The following is a 27,879-nucleotide window of genomic DNA, read 5'->3' as shown; positions in this document are numbered from 1 at the left end:
ATGGCTTCCAGCTCCATCCCTGTTACCACAAAAGACATGATCTCATTCTTTTTTATGACTGCATAGTATTTCATGGTGTCTATATACCGTATTTACTTTATCCAACCTGTCATTGATGGGCATTTATGATGATTCCATGTCTTTGCTATTGCGAATAGTACTGCAGTGCACTTTTGTGTGGATGTACCTCAACCCTTATAATTGCTTATTGATTTTGAATTCACAAAACGTGTATTCTGTAGCACTGATCAAAGCTTCTCCCTTTCCTTCTGCTTATACGTCCATTCCTCTATCCATCCACTCATCCTTCTGTGCTGACACACATATCTTTTGAGATAGCATGACATAGTGGAAAGGACACATACTTTATATACATCTGTACTCCTCAGTTTAAATCCCATTTCGTTATGAATATTCTCATTACAGTTTTACATGTGGAGTTTTTATACCTCTGTAAAATTCCATTTTTTAATCTGAGGATTTAATGAAAAACCTATCTTTAGTACCAGATTGGGTGCCTATTACAGAGTAGGCACATCACATCAGCCAATGTGACTGTTGCTTTTGTCTCCTTCAACTAGATTATAAGGTCTTTGAAGATAGAACTGTAGCATTATAGCCATTTGTTTCTCTAGTGTCTTACACCAGCAGGCATTGAATAAATGTTAGTTTATAATTTGGGTGAAGTGTTGATAATATTCTCCGCAATGGCTATTTTATTCAACAAATGTCTTCTGCAGATTTAAGATAGCATGTCCCATGTTATTCTCTGTAGACACAAAGATGAATAAGCAACAGTTCCTCCTAGGGGAGCTTAGACTCAAGAGGATGAGAAAGACAAAAGAGTCTTGATAAATTGAGATTTGTATTAAACGTGACCAGAGTGGCAATATGGTGAAAAGAAAGATGTTATTAGTCTTTGGGGCAAGTGGGGACCTGGGTCACATGGACTGGGTCTTAAATAATGAGGAGGAGCTTGCCAGACATATTAGGAGGCAGGTAGGTGTTTTCAGCTAGTGGAAAACAGAAACAAAATAAAACAAAAACATATCAATGTGCAAAGGCAAGGAAAAGTATTTGGAGGGATACTGAGTGTTCAGGTGTGTGACTAAGATATAACAATACATACATAATAAAGTCGGAAAGGTAAGAAAGGACATTGAATGTCATGGTAAGAAGTTGGAATTTCTCATATAGAATTAGAAAGCCTTGGGCTTTTGCTTTTTTTTTTCTGACAGAGTTTTGCTCTTGTCGACCAAGCTGAAGTGCAATGGCACGATCTTGGCTGACTGCAACTTCCACCCCCCAGGTTCAAGCAATTCTCCTGTCTCAGCCTTCCAAGTAGCTGAGATTATAGGCATGTGCCACCACGCTCGGCTAATTTTTATATTTTCAGTAGAGGCATTGTTTCGCAATGTTGTTCAGGCTCGAACTCCTGACCTCAAGTGATCCACCCACCTCAGCCTCCCAAAGTGCTGGGATTGCAGGCATGAGCCACTGTGCCCAGCCACCTTGGGGTTTTTTAGGCACTAGAGTCATATGGCCAAATATGTGTTATAATATTCATATTAATAAAAGTGTGGAAAACAGATTAGAGTAGGAAGAGTAGAACGGTGAGAAAAGGTAAAACAGAAAAATTATGTTCTTGTACAACCAAAGTATGAGAGTCTTTACCCTAAGTCCCAGCTCAAGATACTGAATTAGATATTTGAACTTTTTAATTTAATTAATGTAATTTTATTTTATTTTTCAAAATGTTTATTTTCATAGGTTTTTGGGGAACAGTTGGTATTTGGTTACATGAATAAGTTCTTTAGTGGTGATTTCTGAGATTTTGGTGCACCCATCACCCAAGCAGTGTACACTGAACCCAATTTATAGTCTTTTATCCCACACCCCCCTTTCACCCTTACCCTTGAGTCCCCTGTATCGTTGAGTCCATTGTATCGTTCTTATGCCTTTGCATCCTCATAGCTTAGCTCCCACTTATGAGTGAGAACTTGCAGTGTTTGGTTTTCAATTGCTGAGTTACTTCACTTAGAATAAGAGTCTCCAGTTCCATCCACGTTGCTGCGAATGCCATTTATTTGTTCCTTCTTATGGCTGAGTAATAGTCCATGGTGTGTATGTGTGTGTGTGTGTGTGTAAAAAAATAAAGAAATTGTGGTGTGTGTGTTTATGTGTGTGTGTATATATACATATGTATGTGTATATATACAATTTATCTACTAGTTGATAAAGAATATATACCTATACACATGCGCACATACCACAATTTCTTAATCTACTAGTTGGTTGATGGGAATTTGGGCTGGTTCCATATTTTTGCAATTGCAAATGTCACTGCTATAAACATGCATGTGCAAGTATCTTTCTTGTATAATGACTTACTTTCCTGTGTAGATACCCAGTAGTGGCATTGCTGGATCAAATGGTAGTTCTACTTTTAGTTCTTTAAGGAATCTCCATACAGTTTTCTACAATGGTTGTACTAGTTTACATTCCCACCAGCAGTGTAGAAGTTTTCCCTTTTCACTGCATCCATGCCACCATCTATTATTTTTTGATTTTTTGATTATGGCCATTCTTGCAGGAGTAAGGTAATATGGCAATGTGGTTTTGACTTGCATTTCCCTGATCATTAGTGATGCTGAGCATTTTATTTGGACTTTTAGACCTCGAGTTCCTGGCCCATCTTCCCCCTGTCATGTGTAGCTGAATTTCAAGTAGGATAGAAATAATAATAAAATGTCTTGCTACAAGGTACTGGGTAATCCTTGGCTGAGTATTAGATCTGCTTTGAAATAGGTCCAACATATCCTACTTCAGGGGGAGTGTAGTATCTCTTCCATGCGAGGTTCTTTCCTGAAGCCAGTTACGTCTACTCAGATGTATACAGAGTCTAACATTGATCAACTTAAAGCCTGGCCAAATATCCATGGCAAGCTTGCCAGATCTGACATCTGGATACTTAGAGCATGAGGTCCTGGGGGTCAGACCTACAGGGAGGCACTGGTTTCCGGGCTGTGGCTCATGGGGCTCACATGTGTGATACAAAAAGCTGTCCGGGGGATCTGTGACCAAATCCCAGTAGGCTGAGCTCTCTCTGAAGGGGCAAATGGTTTCCACTGTACTCCTTGGAGACCAAGGCATTGTGTTGGCCAAATGAAGTTGTGGGGTGGAGATGGGGTGACGAGGAAGAGACAGTGAGCCTCCCCATAAGCACTCCTCCCACTTCAACTCGTGCAGCTCTACATTTTTTACTTTTCTGTACTAGCCTTCACTGTCCGCATCATTTGAATACAGTGTTGCAATTGGAAACAAATTTGAAAACTACTAGACTCAGCATATAAGGCAATCTCAGATGCACGCAAAAGAGATGGAACCCTAAACACAGGCAACAGTCAGCAGGTTGCAGGCAGTTGGTGGGAGCCCAAACCTGAGTAAATTTTCTGAGATGTTACATCCTCAGATGCAGGTGAGAAGGAGGCTAAACCAGTGCAGAGACTGCTCAACTCCAACAGGACCACCAGGTTCTAGCAAGTTTCTTTGGCATGCCACCCTTGGGATTTTCGAGATACATATACACCCAACTCAGGCCAGGCATGGAGGCTCATGCCTGTAATCCCAGCACTTTGGGAGGCCAAGGCAGGTGGATCACCTGAGGTCAGGATTTCAAGGCCAGCCTGACCAACATGGTGAAACCCTGTCTCTACTAAAAAAGAGAAAAAAAAATGAATAGTTAGCTGGGCACAGTGGCAAGCGCCTGCAATCAGGAGGCTGAGGCAGGAGAAGTGCTTGAACCTGGGAAGCAGAGGTTGCAGTGAGCTGAGATCGCACCACTGTACTCCAGCCTGGGCAACAAGAGTGAGAATTCATTAAAAAACAAAACAAACAAAAAAACCCCACAAAAACAAAAACATATACACCCAACTCAAGGATAACACACTCTAGGTGAGACAGTGTGTAAGAATGAGTCAAGTGAATTGGTCTCTGCACTTAATGAAAATAAGTACTACGAGAGTTGTACTGTTCCAGAGAAATTATTTTTTAGATATTAAAAATTTCAACAGCCCTTGATGCTAAAAACTCAATAAATTAGGTATTGATGGGACGTATCTCAAAATAATAAAAGCTATTTATGACATACCCACAGCCAATATCATACTGAATGGGTAAAAACTGGAAGCATTCCCTTTGAAAATTGGCACAAGACAGGGATGCCTTCTCTCACCACTCCTATTCAATAGTGTTGGAAGTTCTGGCCAGGGCAATCAGGCAGGAGAAAGAAATAAAGGGTATTCAATTAGGAAGAGTAAGTCAAATTGTCCCTGTTTGCAGATGATATGATTGTATATCTAGAACACCGCATCATCTCAGCCCAAAATCTCCTTCAGCTGATAAGAAAATTCAGCAAAGTCTCAGTATACAAAATCAGTGTGCAAAAATCACAAGCATTCTTATACACCAATAACAGACAAACAGAGAGCCAAATCATGAGTTAACTCCCATCCACAATTGCTTCAAAGAGAATAAAATACCTAGGAATCCAACTTATAAGGGATGTGAAGGACCTCTTCAAGGAGAACAAGCCACTGCTCAACGAAATAAGAGGACACAAACAAATGGAAGAAAATTCCATTCTCGTGAATAGGAAGAATCAATATCGTGAAAATCAAGTTAAATAATGGGTTATACTTAAAGTAATGGGTTATAAGTTAGTATTTGCAAGCCTCATGGAAACATCGAGTCAAAAAGCATACAATGGATACACAAAAAATAAAAAGAAACTAAATCATATCACCAGAGAAAACTTCAAATAATCTAACAATGCATTTTAAAGAAGCAGAAATGTAAGAGCAAATCAAAGCCAAAATTAGTAGAAGAAATAATAAAAACTGGCTAACCATACGTAGAAAGCTGAAACTGATCCCTTCCTTACACCTTATACAAAAAGTAATTCAAGATGAATTAAAGACATAAACGTTAGACCTAAAACCATAAAAACCCAAGAAGAAAATCGAGGCAATACCATTCAGGACATAGGCATGGGCAAGAACTTCATGTCTAAAACACCAAAAGCAATGGCAACAAAAGCCAAAATTGACAAATGGGATCTAATTAAACTCAAGAGCTTCTGCACAGCAAAAGAAACTACCATCAGAGTGAATAGGAAACCTACAGAATGGGAGAAAATTTTTGCAATCTACTCATCTGACAAAGGGCTAATATCTAGAATCTACAATGAACTCAAACAAATTTACAAAAAAAACAAACAACCCCATCAACAAGTGGGTGAAGGATATGAACAGACACTTCTCAAAAGAAGACATTTATGCAGCCAAAAGACACATGAAAAAATGCTCATCATCACTGGCCATCAGAGAAATGCAAATCAAAACCACAATGAGATACCATCTCATGCCAGTTAGAATGGTGATCATTAAAAAGTCAGGAAACAACAGGTGCTAGAGAGGATGTGGAGAAATAGGAACACTTTTACACTGTTGATGGGATTGTAAACTAGTTCAAACATTGTGGAAGTCAGTGTGGCAATTCCTCAGGGATCTAGAACTAGAAATACCATTTGACCCAGCCATCCCATTACTGGGTATATACCCAAAGGATTATAAATCATGCTGCTATAAAGACACATGCACAAGTATGTTTATTGCAGCACTATTCACAATAGCAAAGACTTAGAACCAACCCAAATGTCCAACAATGATAGACTGGATTAAGAAAATGTGGCACATGTACAGCACGGAATACTATGCAGCCATAAAAAATGATGAGTTCATGTCCTTTGTAGGGACATGGATGAAGCTGGAAACCATCATTCTCAGCAAACTATCGCAAGGACAAAAAAACAAACACTGCATGTTCTCACTCACAGGTGGGAATTGAACAATGAGAACACTTGGACGCAGGAAGGGGAACATCATACACCGGGGCCTGTCGTGGGGTGGGGGGAGCAGGGAGGGATAGCATTAGGAGATATACCTAACGTAAATGACGAGTTAATGGGTGCAGCACACCAACATGGCCCATGTATACATATGTAACAAACCTGCACGTTGTGCACATATATCCTAGAACTTAAAGTATAATTAAAAAAATAAAAATAAAAATTTCTAAGTCCCACCAAATTATTCAATTATTTCCTCCCCCTCTCTCTCTCTCCCTTCCTTCTTTCCTTCCTTCCTTCCTTCCTTCCTTCTCTCCTTTCTTTCTCCCTTTCTTCCGTTGTTTCTTTCTTTCTTTTCCCTTCTTTCCAAATTTACTGGGTACTTACCTTGGGCCAGGCACTAGAAACCCAAGAACGAATGAGATATGTCCTGGCTCCCAAGGAGTTTATTGATTTGTACGAGTTAGGCAAGTAAGTACACAACGCAACACAGTACATGTTAGAATAAAGGAGATGGTAGGGCCTATTGGATCAGTTATGGGCAGTTTACAGAGGCCAGGGAGGGCTTCTTAGGAGAGGGAAACTTATGATGAATTCTGAAGTATGGGAGAGTCGACCTAATGAGAAGGGCATTCTGGGCAACAGTGATCACCATGGGCTGTTGTGGCCCTTGGAAACTCATGCTCTTTGGAACCGGCTGGATTTAGTTTTTAAATCTGACCTCATCATTTACTGAGAACAGGAAAAGTTATTTACTTCCCAGCAGCTCTGTTTTTTTTCAGCAGTAAAATGAAGAAAATTAAAGAGAAAAAGCATTCTAGATGAAAGTGGAGTGTTGAGTAGGTGCCCAATCATGATGGAATACCTGTGCTAAGCCAAGGAGCGTAACGATGTCTAGTAAGTGAAAAGGGATCTTATCCGGGTGTGATAAACCATTGGCTCTTTTAAGAGGATTCCTTATCATGTGTTTAAGTACTTTTTTAAATATAGATTTTTCAATTTGTTAGAAAAACAGCATTTATAATACCTGTTGTTTATTTCTAAAAACAATGATGCTGGTCAGACATGGTGGATCACGTCTGTAGTCTTAGCACTTTGGGAGGCTGAGACGGGCAGATCACCTGAGGTCAGGAGTTCAAGAGCAGCCTCGCCAAGATGGTGAAACCGCAAGTCTACTAAAAATACATAAATAAATAAATAAATAGCTGGGTGTAGTGGTGCAAGCCTGTAATCCCAGCTACTTGAGAAGCTGAGGCAGGAGAATCACTTGAACCCAGGAGACGGAGGTTGCAGTGAGTCGAGATCGTGCCACCGCACTCCAGCCAGGGTGACAGAGTGAGACTCCATCTCAAAAATAAATAAATAAATAAATAAATATGATGATTTTGCCTGAATACAGGGAAGAAGAAGAAGAAGCAGCAGCAGCTAGATCTAACTTGAGTGCTCCAACATTGATTGGACCTTTAAAACTTTTCGAAAGTAGTTGCTGGTGACAAAAGTTTATTCCTTTTAATATATATTTATTCCAGAAGCAACTATGGCTCAAATTAGCTTTATTTTTATTTATTTTATTCTATTATTATTAGTTTTTGAAACAGAATCTTGCTCTATTGCCCAGGCTGGAGTGCAGTGGCGCAATCTCCACTCACTGCAACCTTTACCTCCCGGGTTCAAGCAATTCTCCAGCCTCAGTCTCCTAAGTAGCTGGGATTACAGGCATGCGCCACCATGCCCAGCTAATTTTTGTATTTTTTGTAGAGACGGGGTTTCACCATGTTGGCCAGGCTGGTCTCGAACTCCTGACCTCAGGTGATCCACCTGCTTTGGCCTCCCAAAGTGCTGGGATTACAGGCGTGAGCCACCACACCTAGCCCACTTTTATTTTTAAACTAAGTTTTATTTTAAGCTAAGGCTCAAATCTGTTTTATTGTTAATTTCCACATTGTGAAAATCTTATCTCTGTTTATATGAACAAAAAATGATGTGTGTCCTTTATGGTGCAGCAATGTTAATATATAAACAACAAGAAAATGATACCAAATAGAAAATAAATGCATTACAGCATGTCAGAGAAATTGCATCACATCCATGGCCAGAACATTCAATTCATTCTTTGCTTTATTAGACTTAGGGACAGCACCTTCCCTCTGTCCATTCACTGTCTGTGGAATGATAAACTTGCAATGTCTATCATTGCTGTCAACCTAATGAAAGGGGATGGGGACAGAAAACTCCAGAGGAAATGGAAGCTCACAGATGAAGGAAGCCAAGGGGGTAGAGGAAGGCCTGAGGATAGCGGGAATAACTCTGTGCCCAGGATTTTCCAGAGACAAGCAGACATGGCAATGCCAGGCAAGAAGCTGATGGTGATCTGAACCACTGGAGTGCACAGCTGGAGAGGTGGAAATGTCTCTTAGCTCCCTAACAAAGCCACTGAAGAAGATGCTCAGGGAGGTGATTAATGAGCCCCAAGCTCTGACCCATATGCTTTCCAAAAGTTAGCCTTTCATGGGGTCAAACTTACTTTGAAAAGTTATGGAGTGTGTTTGCTTCCCCAAGAGTCATGTGAAATGAGTTAGTGGGAGGTTTCAGAACATCACATTCGCGGGTGGAGGGATACTTTAAGAGGCATTGATTGCATCAAAGCTCCTAAGAAGGCGAGTGAAGTATTTGAATGGCTTTGGAAGAACTAGCTGAGGTGTTTTTTTTGTATCACGAACTTGGATATTGGGGGAAGCTTCAGAATAATTTAGCAGATAGGATCTCTGCTGAGATTACTAGGTCCTAAGAGGAATGGTGGCAAGAGGGATGCCAGCAAACATGTATAAAATGAAAGTGTTTTCAAAAATCGAAAAATATGTAAAGAATATGTGTGTGAATATGAATACCAGAACAGTGAGATGTTAAGAGAGTTCAACAGCCTTAAGGAATGTGGGGGTTGATCACTATGCCTGGCATGTAATTATCACGCACTGGTTTATTTTATGAGGTTGAATTAAATGTTAAGACACACAGATTCTTAGAAAAGTGTGGAAGAGCACACTGCCCAGCAGCCCACCAGTGCACGAGAAGGGCCTTTCCCTGCCACGGGCAGGAGGGATACCTTGCCCATGACCTGCACAGTGACCCGCCCCCCACCAGCTCCTGTCTGCACAAAATATGCTGCTGTTGGGAGCAGCCATTACTTTTTAAGCAGTAAAATGACAAAAATAATAATATCTGGAAATCTGCAGTGGTCAGAACCACAGAAAGAGAATGAACCAGGAAAACCAGGACCAGGTATAGAGAGCTTCTCCTTCTGGCCTCAGAAGTGTTAGGCAATGGCCTCATAGCTCCAAACTACATTTTTCTATTCTTCATTATATTGTTTCACATGCATGTATTCTGAAATTCTGTGAGTAGCAACTCATATTTGAAATGGTCCCTGCCCTCTCCCCGCAAAAGTATTCAAATACTTGGGTGAGGACTGGGGATCACTCAGGGACATGGTAGTTACTCACAACCCTCTTGCCTTACTGGGTTGGCAGCCTGGGAAAGATTGGCAGGCTGAGAGAGTTCAGGGAGTTTTTCTTTGGGACAGGGGAATATGAGAAACTTTGAGGGGATGAGAAAGAGTTACTTTAGTTGTTCTCAGCTCAAATTTGAGCAGATACTCCTTTCTCCCCAATGGCCATCAGCTTATGACATTGGTCCTCAATTCCAGTTATTTTCCATTCCCACATATGTCCAAGGGAAGAGCTCCTGCCATTTTGTGTGTGGGACTCCACTGACTCCAGACCAGATGACCCCTACAGACAGAAAAGGACAGCAAGCAGCATGCAGTTGGGCTGCTTGGCTCAACTCTCACAGCCAGTGACACTGGGGAAAGAATCAAATGAGGAAAAGTGCCTGTCACCATGTCTGAGATAAAGTAGCAGCTCAACAACTTATTACCCCATGGCAATTTTTAAATATAGAGTGTCTTTCAAACATCTTTTTTAAATTTTATTTTTAATTGACATATAATACTTGTATATATTTATATGGTACATAGAGATGTTTCAATACATATATGTATAGTGATCAGATAGGGTAGTTAGCACATCCATTATCTCACACATTTATCATTTGTTTGTTTTGGGAACATTCAGTATTCTCCTTCTAGCTACCTGAAACAACATACAATACACTTTTGTTGACTCTAGTCATCCTACAGTGCTATAGAACACTAGAACTTATTCCTCCCATCTGGCTGTAATTTTGTTTCCCTTAACAAATGTCTCCCAAGTTGCCATTTTGCATTGTGAGCTAATATTCTCTCTCTCTCTCTCTCTCTCTCTCTCTCTCTCTCTCTCACACACACACACACACACACACGCACACACACAATTGATACACTTCTATTTTTAATATGTCTCCTGGGAGCCTCATATATCTAAATTCTGTTTCATTTTGTAAGAAATGCTGACTGAGACCCAGTAAACTGATTTCCTAACCAACAAGGAATAGCTAACAGCTGTTTGAAAAACGCAGTCCTAATAAAATTTGAATGTTCCAATGGGCTGTAAAGGGTTAAGAGGGTTAAAGGGCCCTAAAGGGTTAAAGTGAGGCAGTGTGCCCTAATCTGGCCACACTCCCATCGTGGGCATCATATATCAACGGGTGATAACAGGACTGAGTTCTCTTTCCAGTCCTTAGATATAAAAAGGAGACAGCAATTAGGAAGAAAGAGAGGAATAGGAAGTGGTAGGAGTTGAAGAGAAAGTAGAAAAGATCTTAACTCTACCTTATTAAAGTTTCATGATCCAATTACAGAATAGATGTTTTATTTTCTAAACTGGCATTTTGGTTTGTGATAACACCACACACACACACACACACACACACACACACACTCTCTCTCTCTCTCTCTCTCTCTAATTTTGCAGCTCTCTTCAGAATTTTCTTTAGGGACACTGATAAATATACATAATATATTTTAAAAAATTGAATAATGGAAGGATTAAGACCTGGGGCCCTAATAATCAATTAAAAGACAATCTGATCATGTCTTTGCATTTTATAGGTGCTGCTTTAAATTCTAATTTCTAATATTTTTCTTTCAAGGAAGCTTACAGGTTCGCTATCACCTAAACAAGGAAGAAACCCATGTATTCACCATTGATGCAGATAACTTTGCTAACAGAAGGATGCACCACTTGAAGATTAACCGAGAGGGAAGAGAGCTTACCATTCAGGTACCTTCCTTACTTTCTCCTGCCTCAGGCAATGTGCCTTGGCTACTCTGTCAAACTTTTCTAAGCTTCTACCCCATGCCAGTGTAGTGCCTAGTGCTGGAAACATAGTTGCAAATCACACTTGCCTCCAGACTTGGAAGAACTAGGATAGTGGTTCTCAAGATGTGCTTCCCATGTCCCACCAGTATCAGCATCACTTGGGACCCTGTTAGAAATGCAGATTCTTGGGCCAAGTGTGGTGGCTCACGCCTGTAATCCCAGCACTTTGGGAGGCTGAGGCAGGCAGATCAAGAGGTCAGGAGTTCGAGACCAGCCTGGCCAAAATAGTGAAACCCCATCTCTACTAAAAATACAAAAATTAGCCGGGTGTGGTGGCACACACTTGTAGTCCCAGGTACTCAGGAGGCTGAGGCAGGAGAATCGCTTAAACCTGAAAGGCAGAGGTTGCAGTGAGCAGAAATCATGCCACTGAGCTCCAGCCTGGGAGACAGAGCAAGACTTCATTAAAAAAAAAAAAATGAAAAGAAAAAAAGAAATACAGATTCTTGGCTAGGTGCAGTGGCTCATGCCTGTAATCCCAACACTTTGGGAGGCCGAGGCAGGTGGATCACAAGGTCAGGAGTTCGAGACCAGCCTGGCCAACATGGCAAAACCCCGTCAATACTAAAAATACAAAAATTAGCCAGGCGTGGTGGCACACACCTGTAATCCCAGCTACTGGGGAGGCTGAGGTAGGAGAATTGCTTGAAACTGGGAAGTGGAGGTTGCAGTGAGCAGAGATCCCACCACTGCACTCCAGCCTGGGAGACAGAGTGACTCCATCTCAAAAAACAAACAAACAAACAAACAAACAAAAATGCAGATTCTTGGGTTCCACAGCAGATCTATTACATTGGAGGCTATGGAAGGGGGAAAGCAGCAGGTGATACTAATGTCTGCTCAGGTTTGCCAACCCCTGGGCTACATTAAAGTGAGGAAGACGCATGGGCAAAGAGGAAATCATAATAGGCTGTGGGAAGGCCTGTGGAGGAAGCAGGCACAAGTGATACTGAAGAGGATGCTGATCCCACCTGGGCATCAGTAATAACTTCCTGGAGGAAGTTAGGAGTAACCTGAGTCTTGAAGATGAGTAGGAGTTGGCCACATGGAGGAGGAGAGTGCTCAGGAAGAGGGTCCGTGTGAGCGCAGGCTAAAGCTGTCTGAAAGCATGTTGTGGGGGAGGCACCCCATGAGATCTCAGTGGGCTCCATATAAAGGGCCAGCAGCAGATGATGGCAGAGCCCAACAGAGAATAGACAGAGTCCAGATCATCCCGTTTAAAATCATGACCCTCAGCAAGCCCTTGCATCTGCCCATAAATCACTCCATGTTTTTTAATCTGTCTGTTCTCCTGTTCTCCTGGTTGACCATTTTACACTCTCTCCTCTTTGCTTACACTGCTAACAATTGCCAGTTTGTCTTAACTCTCAGCGGATGACTTTGCTTTCTTATTTCTTGTAAGAATTTACACTCTTACATTCAGAAGAGAATATCCGCACATTCTCGAGCACATTACCTACCTACCACATGTGTGTTTGCACTCTCTCTCCCTCCTGAATAGTTCATGGTTCTAGCTAAGGCCTGACCTTACTACCTGTGGGCCAGATCTGATATCCTACTGAAGAAAATCACTCTAGCATTCTCCTTCCTCCCTCCCTTTCATCATTTATTCCAGCTCTACTGAATGGCTCCCCAAAGCCTAAACAAATAATTATTACATGCATTAAGAACTAATATACAAAGACAACAATAGCTAAACAAGCAAACAAGCCAGCAGATCTCTGGGTAAAGAGAGGAAACCTTTCTTTTATCTGACTTCTTACAGTGTTCCATTCTCTTTGTCATTTTCTTGCCCGAATTTTTGGAAATGTTGTCTATATGCTTGTTTTTCAAATTTTCCCTACCTTTTTCTTATACCCATACTGAAAAGGTTTTGTCTCTGTGCTTCAGAAAAACTGTACTTCTCAAGGCATCAATGTGCTTACCTTGCAAAATCCAGTTGTCATGTCTCAGTGTTATTTTTCCTTGTCCTCTCACTGGCAACTGACATAGGGATTCCTTCCTATTCTTGCAAGTTGACCTAAGTCTTTATTGCTTGCAGGATACAACTATCACCTGTTGATCCTTCTGCCTGTGTTAGTTGCTCTTTCTTGTCTCTTTCGTTGGTTTCCCATCATCTCTCAAAACTCTACCCATCAGAACGCCCAAGGACTCCAACTTCTGCTTTTGATCTATACTCACTCCATACTCATCTCATTCCATCTCACATCTTTAAATTTCATGTACATGCCAATGAATCAGTCCTGAATGTGTATCTAACACTAATCCTGTCCCTGGATTCCAGACCTTATACCAACTAGCCACTGGGCATATCTATATGAATGTCTGTTAGGCATCGGAATATTTAAGTTAATAGTTAACATTGACTTAATAGGGTCAGGCGCGGTGGCTCATGCCTGTAATCCCAGCACTTTGGGAGGCCGAGGCGGGCAGATCACGAGGTCAGGAGATCGAGACCATCCTGGCTAACATGGTGAAACCCTGCCTCTACTAAAAATACAAAAAATTAGCCAGGCTTAGTGGTGGGCACCTGTAGTCCCAGCTACTCAGGAGGCTGAGGCAGGAGAATGGCGTGAACCTGGGAGGCAGAGGTTGCAGTGAGCCGAGATTGCACCACTGCACTCCAGCTTGGATGACAGAGCCAGACTCTGTCTGAAAAAAAAAAAAAAAAAAATACTGACTTATTAGGTAGTTCTCCTGAAACAATGACCTCATCCCCTACAAGCACATCCCAGTTAGTGGCAGCTTCATTTTTCAAGTTCACAGTCTCAAAATTGTGGTATTCTCCTTTTATCTCTCTTTCTCTTACATGCAGCATCTCCTGGATCAACAGCATCTACCTTTCCCCAAGCCACCCTTGTCCTTTGCTTGGATTATCACTGTTTACGGTTGCCTTTTGATTGACATCTCCCTGCTCTTCTTTAGGTTCCCCAGTTGTCTATCCTCAACACAGCAGTCAGAGTGATCCTGGTGAAGGAATAGTCAGATCCTGGCATTCTTCTGTCCAAACACTGTCAATGGTTTCCTTTCTTGTCCAGAGAAAAAGTCAAAGGTCTTCCAGTGGCTTATAAGTTCTCCATGATCTGACATCCCTGCTGCCTTTCTGGTTGCTTCTCTAACCTCATTTAATTATATGCCCTCTGGAACTCTAGTTGTGCCACTCTGGCCTCCTTGCTATTTGCAGAGCCCTTGGACTTACTGCTTTGCCTAGAATGCTATTCTTTATATGTACGCATGTCCAGTTCTTGTACTTCCTTCTGGACTCAAATGATTCAAAAGGTCATTCTCATTGAGGCCATCTCTGATCAGCTTATTTAATAGAGCAACCTATTTCCTTGACTTCAACCCTACACTCTCCCTTGTCCTTGTCTGCATTATTTTTTTCTCTCAGCACTTAACTTCCAATACAATGTATTTACTTATCAAATTTTCTGTCCTATCTCCCTCCTCTAGAATGTAAGTTGCCTGAGAACAGAGGAGGTTCATTCTGAGCAGATGTGCCAAAGGAAAGTCGTGGCAGGGGAGATGGGAGGACGATGTATGAGTCCCTAGTGGGTTGCACTCAAGCTGTGCAAAGTCAGGCACATGGCCAATGTGACCTTAGTCTCCTCTTCTTACAGGTGAACTGTAAAATAATGAGGATTCTTTCCAGGAATAGAATCATATGCATAGTCAGAGTAGAGCCTGGAAGAAACCAGTAGGATATGGCTAGCCTGAAAAAGTGAGAATGAATGGGGAGGGCTGCCTAGAAATGGGAAAGGGACTGAACAGATGGGGCTGGAATTAGCAATGGGGGAAGTAAGGAGGGATCTCTAAAGGATGGTCATAGAAATAAAGTCCTATTAAAGTCCCAGTTGTGGATTTTGCTCACCCCTGCAAGATGGGATTATCAACCGTCCATGTTGGTTGCAACTAACTGTTCAGCTACCCTCTCCTCCCCAGGACCACATGTTTTGTCAAACTGCAATCCTTGCCCAGGAAAAGCTCTCTGCCCACACCTAAATGAGACCAGGTCAGAATTATGGAAGAAGGGGGCAGTGGTGGCCCTAAGGACAAACTGAGAGACAGGGGGAGAAATGGAAAATGAGTTCCTGCCTCCTATTAATGTTAATCTTGCACAGCAAGTTCCTGAGCAGGTTTCATTTGTTCGCTTGTTTGCAGCAAAGAATTTGGTGAGAAAATCTCTGTAGGGAGATAAATACCTGTAAAATGCTGTATACAATTTCCCAGGGAGAAGACTTTTGTGAAAGCCCTTATTTCACAAAGAAGAAAGAAAGGGGTATTTTATGTGCATTGTGGGCAAATTAGCGAGACCTGTCTAATCTCTCCTGAAAGAAAATCTCAGAGGAGGGTCTGCTCTCTGTGTGCATTTTTTTCAAGCTATTTCCAGATGGGATCGTTTTATGCTTCTTACCTGCAGACCTCTGCTGATGTGCCTTTGTTTTCTGTTTTCCTGCAGATGGACCAGCAACTTCGACTCAGTTATAACTTCTCTCCAGAAGTAGAGTTCAGGGTTATAAGGTCACTCACCTTGGGCAAAGTCACAGGTATGTTGTTCTAGTTCATACCTTTCCAGTGGGCTTTATTAAAATAAGTGAATACATAATTTTCATTAGGGTGTTTAAGGATTCAAGTCTGGAGCCTTTTGCTCCCATAATATCTGAGATCTGAAACCAAGATTTCTTATTCAGAAAATGCCAAGATGTATCTGTGGCAGAAATAGGCACTGCGTTTCTATCTATAAAAATTTGCAAGAGGTGAAATACTAAAGTAATTTAGCAGAATACTTAAATTTTTACTTAATTTTAAAATGTATTTTTAAGTTTTACTTAATTTTAACTTAAATGTATGAGTGCATAAATTAAGGATTTGAACAACCAATAGTTCATCAAAAATTTTAAAGGCATTGTAATTTCCTACTATAATAGTGAATCTTTTTTTTTCTATTGGAAGTTCTGTCAATTTTCACTTTATATATGATGAGAGTATTCATTACATGCATGCAAGATGGAAATTTTTTATCTACTTGATGAAGTGAACATTTTATTACACTTAAGTGATCTTTTAAAACTTTAGTAATGTCTTTTTGTGCTTAAATTTATCTTGCCTATTATTAATATGCCTATTACAACTTTGCTTAACTTAGTGTTTTCCTGGCCTCTTTTCTCATTCTTTTTCTTTCAATTTTTCCTTTTCTTTCAGCTTTGTAGGTGATCTTGTAAAGAACATACTGTTAGATTTTATTTTTTATACCCAATCTGTCCATCCATTTTTTTTTTTTATAATGGCAAATGTAAGTCCTTTTACATTGTGGGGCTACTTGTACAGTTGAATTTTGTTTCTGCTACCCTATTTCTTATATATCCAACTTTTCCTGTGATTCTATCATATTCTTTCTGACTGTCTCTCTCTATCACAGTACAGTGCAGAAAACATTAATAACTCAATGCATGGTAAGCAGAAATACAGTTAACACGTAAGTTAGTTGCTTACAAAATTGTTGTAGTACTTACAGTGTGGGTTCTTTTTGGGGTCTTTTGGAATGGCTTCCTCGTGCCCCATACTGTATGCAAATTCACAAGTAGAAGGAGGAGGTATCTGAAAAATGGCTGTGGAGAAGGCATCACAGGCCCCTGCTTTTGCTTGCCAGTAGAAAGAGCTGAAAAGGCATAAAAATGATTCCTGCTACAGCCCTCAAGCTTCATAAAAGGTTTCTAATTTCCAGATGTAATGTTGATCCAGAAACCTAGCTGCAGTAGGGTCAAAAAAATGTCCATTTTAGTTCCCCAAATAGCAGTTGGAAGAACCAATCAACACTGATCCCTGATTGAGTTTATTTCTGATTCCATTCACCCTCCTAATAATAATCATTTTTATATTTTTTAGATACTGCTTATTTTTGATTTATTAATATAGACACTAGTTTATATATTCCTCATTTCTTCCTTTATCTCAGACTTTTCTATCTTCTGCCAGGCTTTATTTTCTTCTTTTTAACTAAACTCTTTTGAATTATTTTCTGTTTAAGGTTCCCTTCATTATGTGTGTGTATATATATATATATATATATATACACACACACATATATATATTTTTTTCTTTTCATGAACAAAAGGTTTTTATTTTACCTTTAATCTTGGAAGATAATTTTGCTAGATCTTCAATGCAATATTGAAGAACATTTTCCCTCAGATGTTGAGAAATCAGTCAGAGTTGTGATGGAGCCAGGGGCACTGGCCTTTAAGCTCCAGGTATACACGTCTCTCCCCAGCTCTGCATCCTTCAATGGTTGCAGGATGCCAGCTTGAAATCAGCTGTAGTAGGAGGGTTTACAGTGTGGATATCAGAAATGCTAAAAGCCAGGACTTTCCCTCCTCTTCCTACTGAAGAGCCAGTTTCAAAGACTCACTGGCACATCAGTGTCCTCTTGTTTTCTGGCTTCCCTGGTTGCTACCAAGAAGTCTGCTGACCATCTGTCCTGCTTTTGAAGGTGCTCTGACCACCTCTGTGCCTACCACCTACAAGTTGATTTAAAGTCATCCCTTTTTCTTTGATATTTTGCAGTTTTGTCATCAGGTGTCTGCTTGTAGATTTCTTTTTAAAGTATCTTACTTGATATTTTTGTGTTTCCTGTTCACTATGTCATATGTATCTACGTATCTAATTCCTATTTATTATTCATATGTATCCGTTCATTAGTTCTTGAAAATTCTCAGCATGTCAAATCTTAGTTCCTTCTATTCTATCTACTCAATTCTTTTAGATATAAATTATATGAACTTAGACTTGCTAATTCTATCATCATATTTCTTATCCTCTTTTTATAGCTTTCATTCTTTGATATAACATCTTGCATTCCGGGCAATTCATTTGGCTTTAGCATCACATTCACTAGTCCTCTCCTTATTTAGGCCTAATCCCGTTCAATGAATCATTTCTTATTGATTTTATCTTTCATTTCTAAAAATAATATTTTGTTCTTTTTGAAGCATGGCTATTAATAAAGATAATTTGTTGTCTCCGTTCTTTTGTTTGTTTCCATCTTTTTATGTATTTAGGCATTTCATTAATAGTTATTGAACATTTTGTCTCTGATAATTCCAACATCTGAAGTCTGTGAGGGTCCCAGTCTCTTACTAGCTGTCTTCTAAATTTTTCCTGTGGTAGCTTGTTTCCTTATGCTGTGTGTGTGTGTGTGTGTGTGCGCGTGCGTGCATGTGTGTTTGTTCATATTGATTACAGTTAATTTGTGACAACTCTAAGGATCAAAAATTAAGACACTTTCCTCAAAATAAGATTTTTTTTTTAACTTCTGTCAAGTGCCAGGAGGTACTACCAATTTAGGACAATTTTAATTTATCACTTTTTTTTTTTCTGAACAGAGAAGAAATATAAATTTGAGCTCCATACCTCAATGAGATCAGTCTTCTGGTTGAAGTCTTAGCAGAAATGTTGTTACTATTAATATCATTAACCAAATTAAAACACCCTTGGAAAGAGGGAAAATTTGGGCTTACGGACCACAAAGCCCAGACCTTTTTCATGGCCCCTGCTCTGTGTAATGGAAGTTCCAATAATATCCTCTTGTTAAAAATGAAAAAAAAATCCTCATTAAATCTTACCACTGTGTATAGCATTCATATGACCCTTCACACGTTTAGCTAAGCCAACAATAAGGCTGGTGAATTGAAACTTTAAAGCGAGATACTACAGACAACTTGTTATTTTATTTCTGGTGCTTTGTAATTATCAGGTAGAAAAGACCTGTTAAGATTGAGGAGGAATACTGTATTAGTCCATTTTGGCAGTGCCGTAAATCCTTAAGACCAGGTAATTTATAAAGAAAAAATGTTTAATTGACATCGTTCTACAAGCTGTTTAAGAAGCATGATGCTGGCATCTGCTCAGCTTCTGGAAAGCCTCAAGAATCTTAAAGTCATGGCAGAAGACAAAAGAGGAGCAGGCATGTCACATGGTCAGAGCAAGAAGAAGAGCGAGGAGGAAGGTGCCACACAATTTTAAACAATTATATCTCACCAACTCACTCACCATCACAAGGACATCAACAAGAGGATGGTAGTAAACCATTCATGAGAAATCCTCCCTCATGAGCCAATCACTACTCACCAGGTCCTACCTCCAACATTAGGGATTACAATTCAACATGAGATTTGAGTGAGGACACAGATACAAACCATATCAAATACCCAATAAAATGTCATCATTGTTCTAAGGATGGGAGATATCTGCCTACTGGGCTGCCTTCCCGTTTGAACTGCCGTTGAACAGATGGAAGGATTTGGACCAACACTTAACCTCAACACTCTGGTCTATGAAAGTTCCCTAACAGAAGGTAAAGGGAGACAATATGAACATCCAGCCTTATTATTTAGAAAGGACACTAATCCTGGGGGACCTTTGGAACAAGGAAACCTACTCAGAAATAGAGTAGAGTAGGGATGGAGAAAAAGGTAGAGATGGTAAAAATGGCTGCATGGAATTAATGATGAATGCAACTGAACTTCACAATTTTAGAAAAGATTGCTTTGTAGGACATTTCCAACTGTAAATCAAATACTAGAAAGCATTTTTCATGATAGATACGAAAAGAAAACATACGTAGTAAATCTAATGTCTCAGTTTTCTTCAGTACCATCGGTAGCATTTCATTGCAAAGCTAAAGCAAGTTTGTTAATTTTCTTTTTGTCTGAGAAAGGCGCAATTCCTTATTAAAGAGGACAGTGGTTTAGTACATACTCTATACCAGCCATGGTGCTACAGATACTGTTATAAATAAAGCAGTTTTTTTTGTTTGTTTGCTTGTTTGTTTCCTGAAGGTCCCCATGATGTAGATACTGACCCATGAAAAATAGCAGATATAATTGTGTACATTAAAACTTCACTGTTGGTTCTCTAAGAATGTTGATGCTCAAATCCATCAAGTTATGGGATATTGCAAGGTTTATTCTTTGGTTTACTGACATTTCTTAACTTTCAAGAGAGATTACTTGGTTGTGGCCTATTGCATCAGTGAATTTAAGAAAAATAACATTAAAAGAGAGAGAGAACACATATTTAGGGAAGTAATCCATTTGGAAGAGATAATGTTTCTGGAAACTTACTTATTTCATTTGAAATATAGATGTTTATGCCTCAGATTCAAACATAGTGTGCTTTATCACTGTTATTTCTAAGTCTCTGTTTAACTTGGCCCTGTCACAAGAGCATAGACAACCAGGCAGATGTAGGAATTGAAAAAACTTGAAACTTCTAAAAGAAACTCTGCCTTTTTGTTTTTAATTTTTTTTTTCTGGTCCTGATGTCCTCTTCTTTACTCTTCTAAAATATATCCAGCAAATTTGATTTCAAAACAAAAGCTACTATTGTTTGGTGAAATTAAGAGTTAAGTTATTATTATTATCTATTCTGAGAGAAGACTTCTTGCCAGTCTGCAGAATTAAGAAGTAGCTACTTTTTAAAAATATGGAAACAGGTTAAAGTTTAGGTGGAAAAGAATTATAGTACTGCCTTTAAACTGTTGCTACCAAATTCTGAAGAGACATTAAAATGGCATTTGCACACATGGCATGGTGATAGCATTATTTTTTTATGCAACCAACGTTTATTAATCTCCTACTTGCCAGTTTGATAGGCCAAAGCTCCCACCTGACAGAGGCATTATTCTTCTGTTCCAATGGCTGTTTGCCCACCTAGATTTCAATATTTACTTGCCTCAAAAAAAAATACAGAAATTGAAAGAATTTCTTCTCAAGATGCATAAAATTTACAGCTAATCTGTAAATTGCAGAGCTATCTGTGAGCACTTACACATGATTTTGACGTGTTAAAATGAGTACTGATTGCATCTATAGAACAGGGTTCTTTAATTCTCCCCAATCCCTCAGGTTTAAACTTTGAGCCTACTGTGTCTTGTCCAACATTACAGTATCATTGAATGAATACCCTGAATGCTTTCACGTAAAATCACTTTACAAGCATCTTGCAGAGGGTGAGTTACGGCTGCCATTTATAGAAAGCACAGAAGAATTTACACATATAAATAAAAGGTGTGTACTTCAAAATGCTCACTTTGGAAGACTGTACTCTAATTCCTTTTTGATTTTGGACGCAGAGCCTTCTTATGATTCAAATCTGGGAGTCATTGCTAAACTAGGAGGCAACATTCCAGAGTGGAAGGTGCTCAGCTTTTTGGAGACAAATTGACCCATATTTGCACCTCTCACGTAGTGAAACATTGTGTGACCTTGGTGAATTTATCTAACCTGTTTATGGTTCCTTATTGGTAAAATGAGGATAGTAATACTTAATTCATTTAATTAATTCACAGAGCTGTGTATTTCTTGAAACATTATATGCAAAATACTTGGTATTTAGCATATACTCAAGAAAAGTTTGCTTATTTTTTTTTTTATTTTCAAGATTGTAGAAACATAAAAGAGAACTGTGAGTGGTTTTTTTTTTTTTTCTGTTTTCTTTTTTGTTAATCTGTCTGTCAAGGTGACTGTAAGTGTAACTTCCAGGGAGGTTCTCAGCTGTGCTCCAAAGAGCAATTCTGAACCATGGTGAGTCATGCAGAATCTAGTGTGACTCATTATCAATTAGCACTGTTTCAAGGGTGAATCAAACTCATACCAGCTTCAACAATAACAACAAAAAAGAAAATAATAGTTGGTGAAAACAGAAGTTTCAATGTGTAAGGTCTGCTTCAGGTACAGCTGGCTTCAGAATCTCAAATATTATGATTCGGGTTTTTCCAGTCTGTTTCTCACTCCACATTTGACCGCTTACCTCTTGGAGGTGCTTCATTTGCAGGCGAGATTTCAGTGGTAATGAAGGTGAAATCATCAACTCCAGGTTTAAGTAGGAGCAGTTCAACATTCCATGTGGAAGGAAAACCTCCCACTTTTAAAAGTTCCAGAAAACTTTCTTTATGTTAAGTCATGGGATTGAGTTTTCAAGGACCAATACCAGACCATGGCAGTGTTCAGGTGACTGGGATCTACTGCATGGCCATGGCCCAATTATTCACCCAGCTATGGCTATGAAGAGAGTGGAGTTAGTTCAATGTTAATTGCATGGGTTGATAACAGGGAAAGGCCACTTCTCAGAAGCAAGTTGAGCTGTTCTTACCAGAGAAAGAAAAATCAACAATGATCCCGTAATGCCACCTCTTTTTCTCTTTTGCATTTTGCTCTCCCTCTTTTAAGAGGAGAGAAGAGGGTGCAGTTATAGCCATGGGCTAGGAATTGTGGCTGATTTGGGGAAAGGATTGTGCCAGTGTGCATCAACAGTTCAAATATGTTGTAGTAGGAAAAATAATAGTTGAACTATGCTCTATTAATAAAAAAATGCATGTAATCTTTTTTAGAACAAGTTTATAGCTTCCAAAGTGATTCCTCTAAAAGATTATTTTAAATGCATAGGCTTCTCAAATTATATTTCATTTTGTTTATGGTCATACATAGTTCTTTAGTAAATACTAAATCTCCAAACCACAGCCTCTTTCAGACTCAAATCCTAACATTGTGTGTAATTGTTTTATATTGTGTCCAGATAATTTTTGATGATACTGTCTCTTTGGGTAATACAGTATTTTAGATTCGTTAATCTAATCTGATCTTCTGCATCATGAAATAAATGGTGTGTTTTAGAGCATCCTGAAATATCAGATGTAATAATCATCCTAACTTGCCAAATACTCGTGTCTTATATTTTCTACTTTGTAGATAACCAGCATTGAATTGCAACTGGGTTAGATGGGATTTTTGTTATTTTTTTCCTTTTATAATAACAAGTTACATTTTTTCCCCACAGATACATTCAATAGATGATTTAGTGTCTCCTCATGCAACAGGAATGTGTGTTATCTTCTGATTTAAGATGCAATTTTATTTCTGTGTGTTAAATGAATCACCTCATGATAGCAGTGCCAGCCTGCTCCATGCTCTGCACTGCTCTGTAAAAGTTGTCTGTTTTTTCTAAGAGTGAAACCACTCTATGAATAGCATGCCCTTGAGTTACTCATTTTATATCGTCACTTGCCTGCTCTGTCTATACTAGTGACTAAAAAAATGAATGAAGCAAAAATATCAATGATATGTTATTTCCAAATGCAGACTGTCTTCAGCTGGGAGGAGCTGTTAGTAATCTCCTTCTAAAAGAGGTGGACTTCAAGGAAACGCCAGACATTACACATCTTTGCCTGACTGTGATAGCACAGGATGTTTTGTGTGGTGGCCCAGAAGTCACATGACATAACTCTTATTGATATAAATTTCAAATTACTTCTCCTCAAGCAAAATCTGTTGAGCATTACTATGGCCACACAATGTGTGACACAAACAAACATAATAGCAAAAATTCTGTCCTTGTTCTAAAGATCTTGCTTATCTTAAAAATTAATTCTTTCAAAGGAAAGTTATTTGGGTGGGGTCTGTTGGTAGTATTAAAGTTTTTCAAGGTTTTGAAGTATCCCGTGTAGGCTATGCTAAATATTAGGTTTTCTTCCCTGTTACAAAATAATAATACTAAAAATGGTATAATATTTATAGCATGCTAATACCAATAGTATCATAAAACTAGTAGTTACTGTTAGTATTATTATTTGATAATATCTTTCTGTATAATAAGTCTAAACTCGTTCTTTATGTTAATTTATTTTTCCCCTGGTCATTACCCAGGGAGATAAGTATCATTCTTATTTCTACTTTTATACATGAGAAAATTGAGTCATAGAGGTTCAGTGACTTTCTCAATATCACATAACCAGTAAGTGTCTGGATTCCGCACTCCTAATAAATCCTGCCACAGTTTGGTTTTTAAGGAATGATATGAAGTATTTCACACAATGCACAGTTCAATTTTCTTCTGAGAAGCTCTGCATCAAAAGTTTGTCTTTTTGGACTTAATGGGCTTAAAAGTAGAGATAGAGTGAGGGAGTCTTTAATCATGGAGAGAGAATGGCACATTTCGTGTAAGTCAGGCTTTGGAATCAGCTCTAGGTTCAAATTATGACTTCACCACTGACTAATGTGACCTGGACAAATTACTAAATATTCCAAACTTCAGTCTTCTCAATTAGAACACAGATACATGTTATTATAACAATTATAATTCAGAAAATCTTGTGGTAATGCAAATGATGTGCCTAGGATGATGCCTGACATTTAATAACAGCTCAGTAAGGTTTGTAACACCAGTATAATAATAATATAAGAAGCCACATCAACTAACCTAGCATTTTTCCTTTTGGACTCCAATTGCCTTCCAGCTAAAGGTATTCTAGTCTTCACATAACAAAGCTTAAATTTTACTCTTCTCTCCCACTCTAAGGGAATGAATGGATAAGGCAAGGTGTCGACATTACTTTAATTGATGATTGGTAAACGGTGGAGGCAGTGGTGTGGACAATATTTACTTTTTAATTTTTTTCATTTGTTGTTCTTTTTTTTTTGGAGACGCAGTCTCACTCTGTCACCCAGGTGCAATCTCCGCTCACTGCAACCTCTGCCTCTCGAATTCAAGCTATTCTCCTGTCCCAGCCTCCCAAGTAGCTGGGATTACAGGTGCGTGCCACCTAGCCAGGCTAATTTTTGTATTTTTAGTAGAGATGGGGTTTCACCATGTTGGCCAGGCTGATCTCAAACTCCTGACCTCCAGTAATCTGCTCATCTCGGCCTCCCAAAGTGCTGGGATTACAGGCGTGAGCCACCACACCTGGCCAATCATACTTTTCATAAAATCATCTGAAAAGAGTTAACGAGGCCAAAACCCACCTGAAATTATTTAAACTTATTTTCTCAGGAATCAAGCTGCCTCTGATGGGTTATAATCATGTGATACTTTGTGAGTCAGTCCAGCTTAAAATCATCAAATCTAGTCCGATGCTTAAAGACCGCAGGAATTACCACTATCCCTCTCCACTTCTCAGCATGGGGTAGTCATGTGGTTCCAAAGACAGGACCCCAGCCTCATTTATGGTTTTATCTTCCCTGCTACTGTATTGGCAGACACATATTACATGTTCTATAATGTATGTTGAAGGAAAACACACACAGGCACATGCACGCACACACATATACGTATAATGTATAAATATTAGAACTGTGGTTACCTGAAGGGTTATCATACTACCCATGACTGGGCCTAATATCGTGCAGCTAGCTGCCTCCCAGACTTGGATGAGTATCTCCAGCTTCCTCTTACAATGTATTTTTCTCACGAGTGTGTGTGGTAGTGAGATTGGAAATGAATGGGTTGGGAGTCAGACAGTGCTGAGCTCAAACCATAGAAAAGTTGCTTCTTAGCTCTGTCATGACTAACATCACCTCTCTGAGCCTTGGTTTCCTCATCTGTAAAGCAGGAGTAGTAACACTTGCTTTATTTATTTGTTTTGAAGATATGAGATAATGCCTGTGAAGTGTCTGGCGCTTAGTGGTATTTGAAAACAGCAGCTACAGTTAATAAGATCATACAACCATGCTGCCTATTGATTTTCTTTGCCTGATATCCCTCTTCCTTGCCGATGGCTCTGCTATTGATTTGTTTGCCCTTTGCCTGGGGAATCTGGGCCAGTGTTATAAATGTCAATGTTGACAAGGTAATGAAGTAAAAAGGATCCGAGCTAAGAGTAATGAACTCCCTGCAGCAGCCTTGTAGGGACCTCTCTGAAGCTTGGTGAGAATAGAAGCACTGTATTGGCCAGAAGCTGAAAGAAACAAGTGGAACAAGAACAGATTAGAATTCTAGATGCTTTCCCACACAGAAGGCAAGGGAATCCAGGCTCAAGGAGTGTTGTGTGGCCACTGGTTACTCATTTAGTCTACCAAGATTTTATTTTTGCAGGATGCCATTAATGATAATAAATTGAGTTTTAAAACAGATTAACATAACATAAAGCTCATTGTCACTTAGTAATGATTGTATATGTCATTTATCCATTTCTAAGAATGATTTGACCTGAATCTGTGGATTTTTCCTTTACACTTCCACAATTATCATTGCCAGTGATCAGTGTCAGAGCTAGGGTCTTGTGGCTAATCTTCTAAAGGTCTTTGCCTTTTTCTTGGTAAAGAGTCACATGGCCTGCTTCTTAGTGAGGAAAATAAATAAGTAAATCATTCTACCTAGGAAATTTCTAGTTTTAGTTCATTCCCTTAAAATCAACTGCTGCCTACTCTAATCAACTCTAATCAATCATATATAAGACTTGAATATATGCTTTATTTTTCTCATTTATTTTCTTACCGTTTTCTTCAAAATGATTCCATAGAATATAAGCCTTGCATAGAGCATGCCTCCCATAAAAGATAAACATTATACAAATATTTGGAATTAGTAAATTGCTCCCTAGCATTATTTGTAGATAATTCATTGAATGCATTATTGAATACCTATTATATACAAGGTGATATAATAAGAGAAAATATGAAAACATTAAAGAAGTAAAGCCTATGGATCTTTGTTCCTAAAGTGATAAAACAAGTATCTGTGAGGATAAGACATTTATTTAATTAGGATATGAATAGTTTTGATAAGTGCTTACAGATTGAGTGTGAGAAACCATTTCTAGCTGAGATGACCCAGAATGTTATTGTGTGGAAGATCACCTTGACCTTAGTTAGTCCTGAAGCAAAGGTTTGACCTCAATAGATGGAGTACATTCCAGGAAGGAGGAATGGTGTGAACCAGGTAAGACTGTAGGAAGACAAAGATAGTAGGATAGGAACAGTAAATAGGCCATCTGAGAGGGTTTCATACATGCAGCAGAGTAGAGGGAGGCAAGGGAAACAAGAACAGTCCATTGGGAGAATATTACAGAGGACATCCAGTGCTCTGCAAAGGATTTCGGAATCTACTATGCAAACAGGAGAGAGCATGGAAGGGAGCTCTCGTGGTCAGGGCTGCTGTTATCAGCCTCTCTTGTTAGTAACAAGCAAGATAGAGGAAAGAGAGACTGGTGTGCAGGCTATGCTAATGCCTATCCTTTGGATATGAAAGAGATAGCAATGGAACTGGGGAGCAGGTGCAGGTGCAGTTTGTAAAATAAGAATTGGAAGATTTGGGTAATTCACTGGGTAGGTGGGTGGCAGAGTACCCAGGGCAGGAATGGAGAGGACAAGAGGAAAGAAAATTAGAGCAGCTTTTTCCAGTCATTGCAGAGGGAAATAAAATCGTTCTGGTCTGGCCTGAGCCTGAGTTTACTGACTTGGGGCATAAGTTACAATGGATTATAAAGCTGATACCTTACCCTCTTCCTTTGAGCCAACTCTCCAGTCCTGCTCAGCTGCTTCTGGATTTGAGAAATCTCTATCATCAAGAACAGGGGGAAGATAAGTGGATTGGATTGCTGTGGGGAGAGTCCAGTTGGGGGCCTTCACTGTGGCGATGTCCACAGTAGTCCACAGCTGCATGGGACAGATCTCTCCCAGCCTTGAATTTTTTATGATTGCCTGACTTGTGTTTCTTATCTGTGTATGTAGCTGCTTCCTTGGGAAAAGTGTGGTCCTTAAAGGCAGGAACATTTTGTCATCAATATTCTTATCACTCCCACTTTGAAACACGAGGCTTTGTGCTCTGTCTATGCTTCTATGTGTTTCATAATACACTTCTTCTGATTAGTAATGCATCACAGGT

At 39.4% G+C, this 27,879-nt stretch overlaps 1 protein-coding gene across 5 annotated transcripts in view; it reads left to right on the top strand.

The window, feature by feature from the left end:
• Positions 1-27,879, top strand: part of CNTNAP5 (contactin associated protein family member 5) — an 884,209-nt gene that overhangs the window by 815,982 nt on the left and 40,348 nt on the right. For all 5 annotated transcript variants that reach the window (XM_055262660.1, XM_055262659.1, XM_055262661.1 and 2 more), the window contains exons 20-21: positions 10,994-11,124; positions 15,683-15,770. In XM_055262660.1, the coding sequence (XP_055118635.1) occupies positions 10,994-11,124; positions 15,683-15,770 (219 nt within the window). The remainder of the gene's footprint in view (positions 1-10,993; positions 11,125-15,682; positions 15,771-27,879) is intronic.

The sequence above is a fragment of the Symphalangus syndactylus genome, chromosome 22 (assembly GCF_028878055.3).
Source record: "Symphalangus syndactylus isolate Jambi chromosome 22, NHGRI_mSymSyn1-v2.1_pri, whole genome shotgun sequence".
NCBI classification, from domain to species: Eukaryota; Metazoa; Chordata; class Mammalia; order Primates; family Hylobatidae; genus Symphalangus; species Symphalangus syndactylus.
This window is presented reverse-complemented; position numbering and strand designations above follow the sequence as displayed.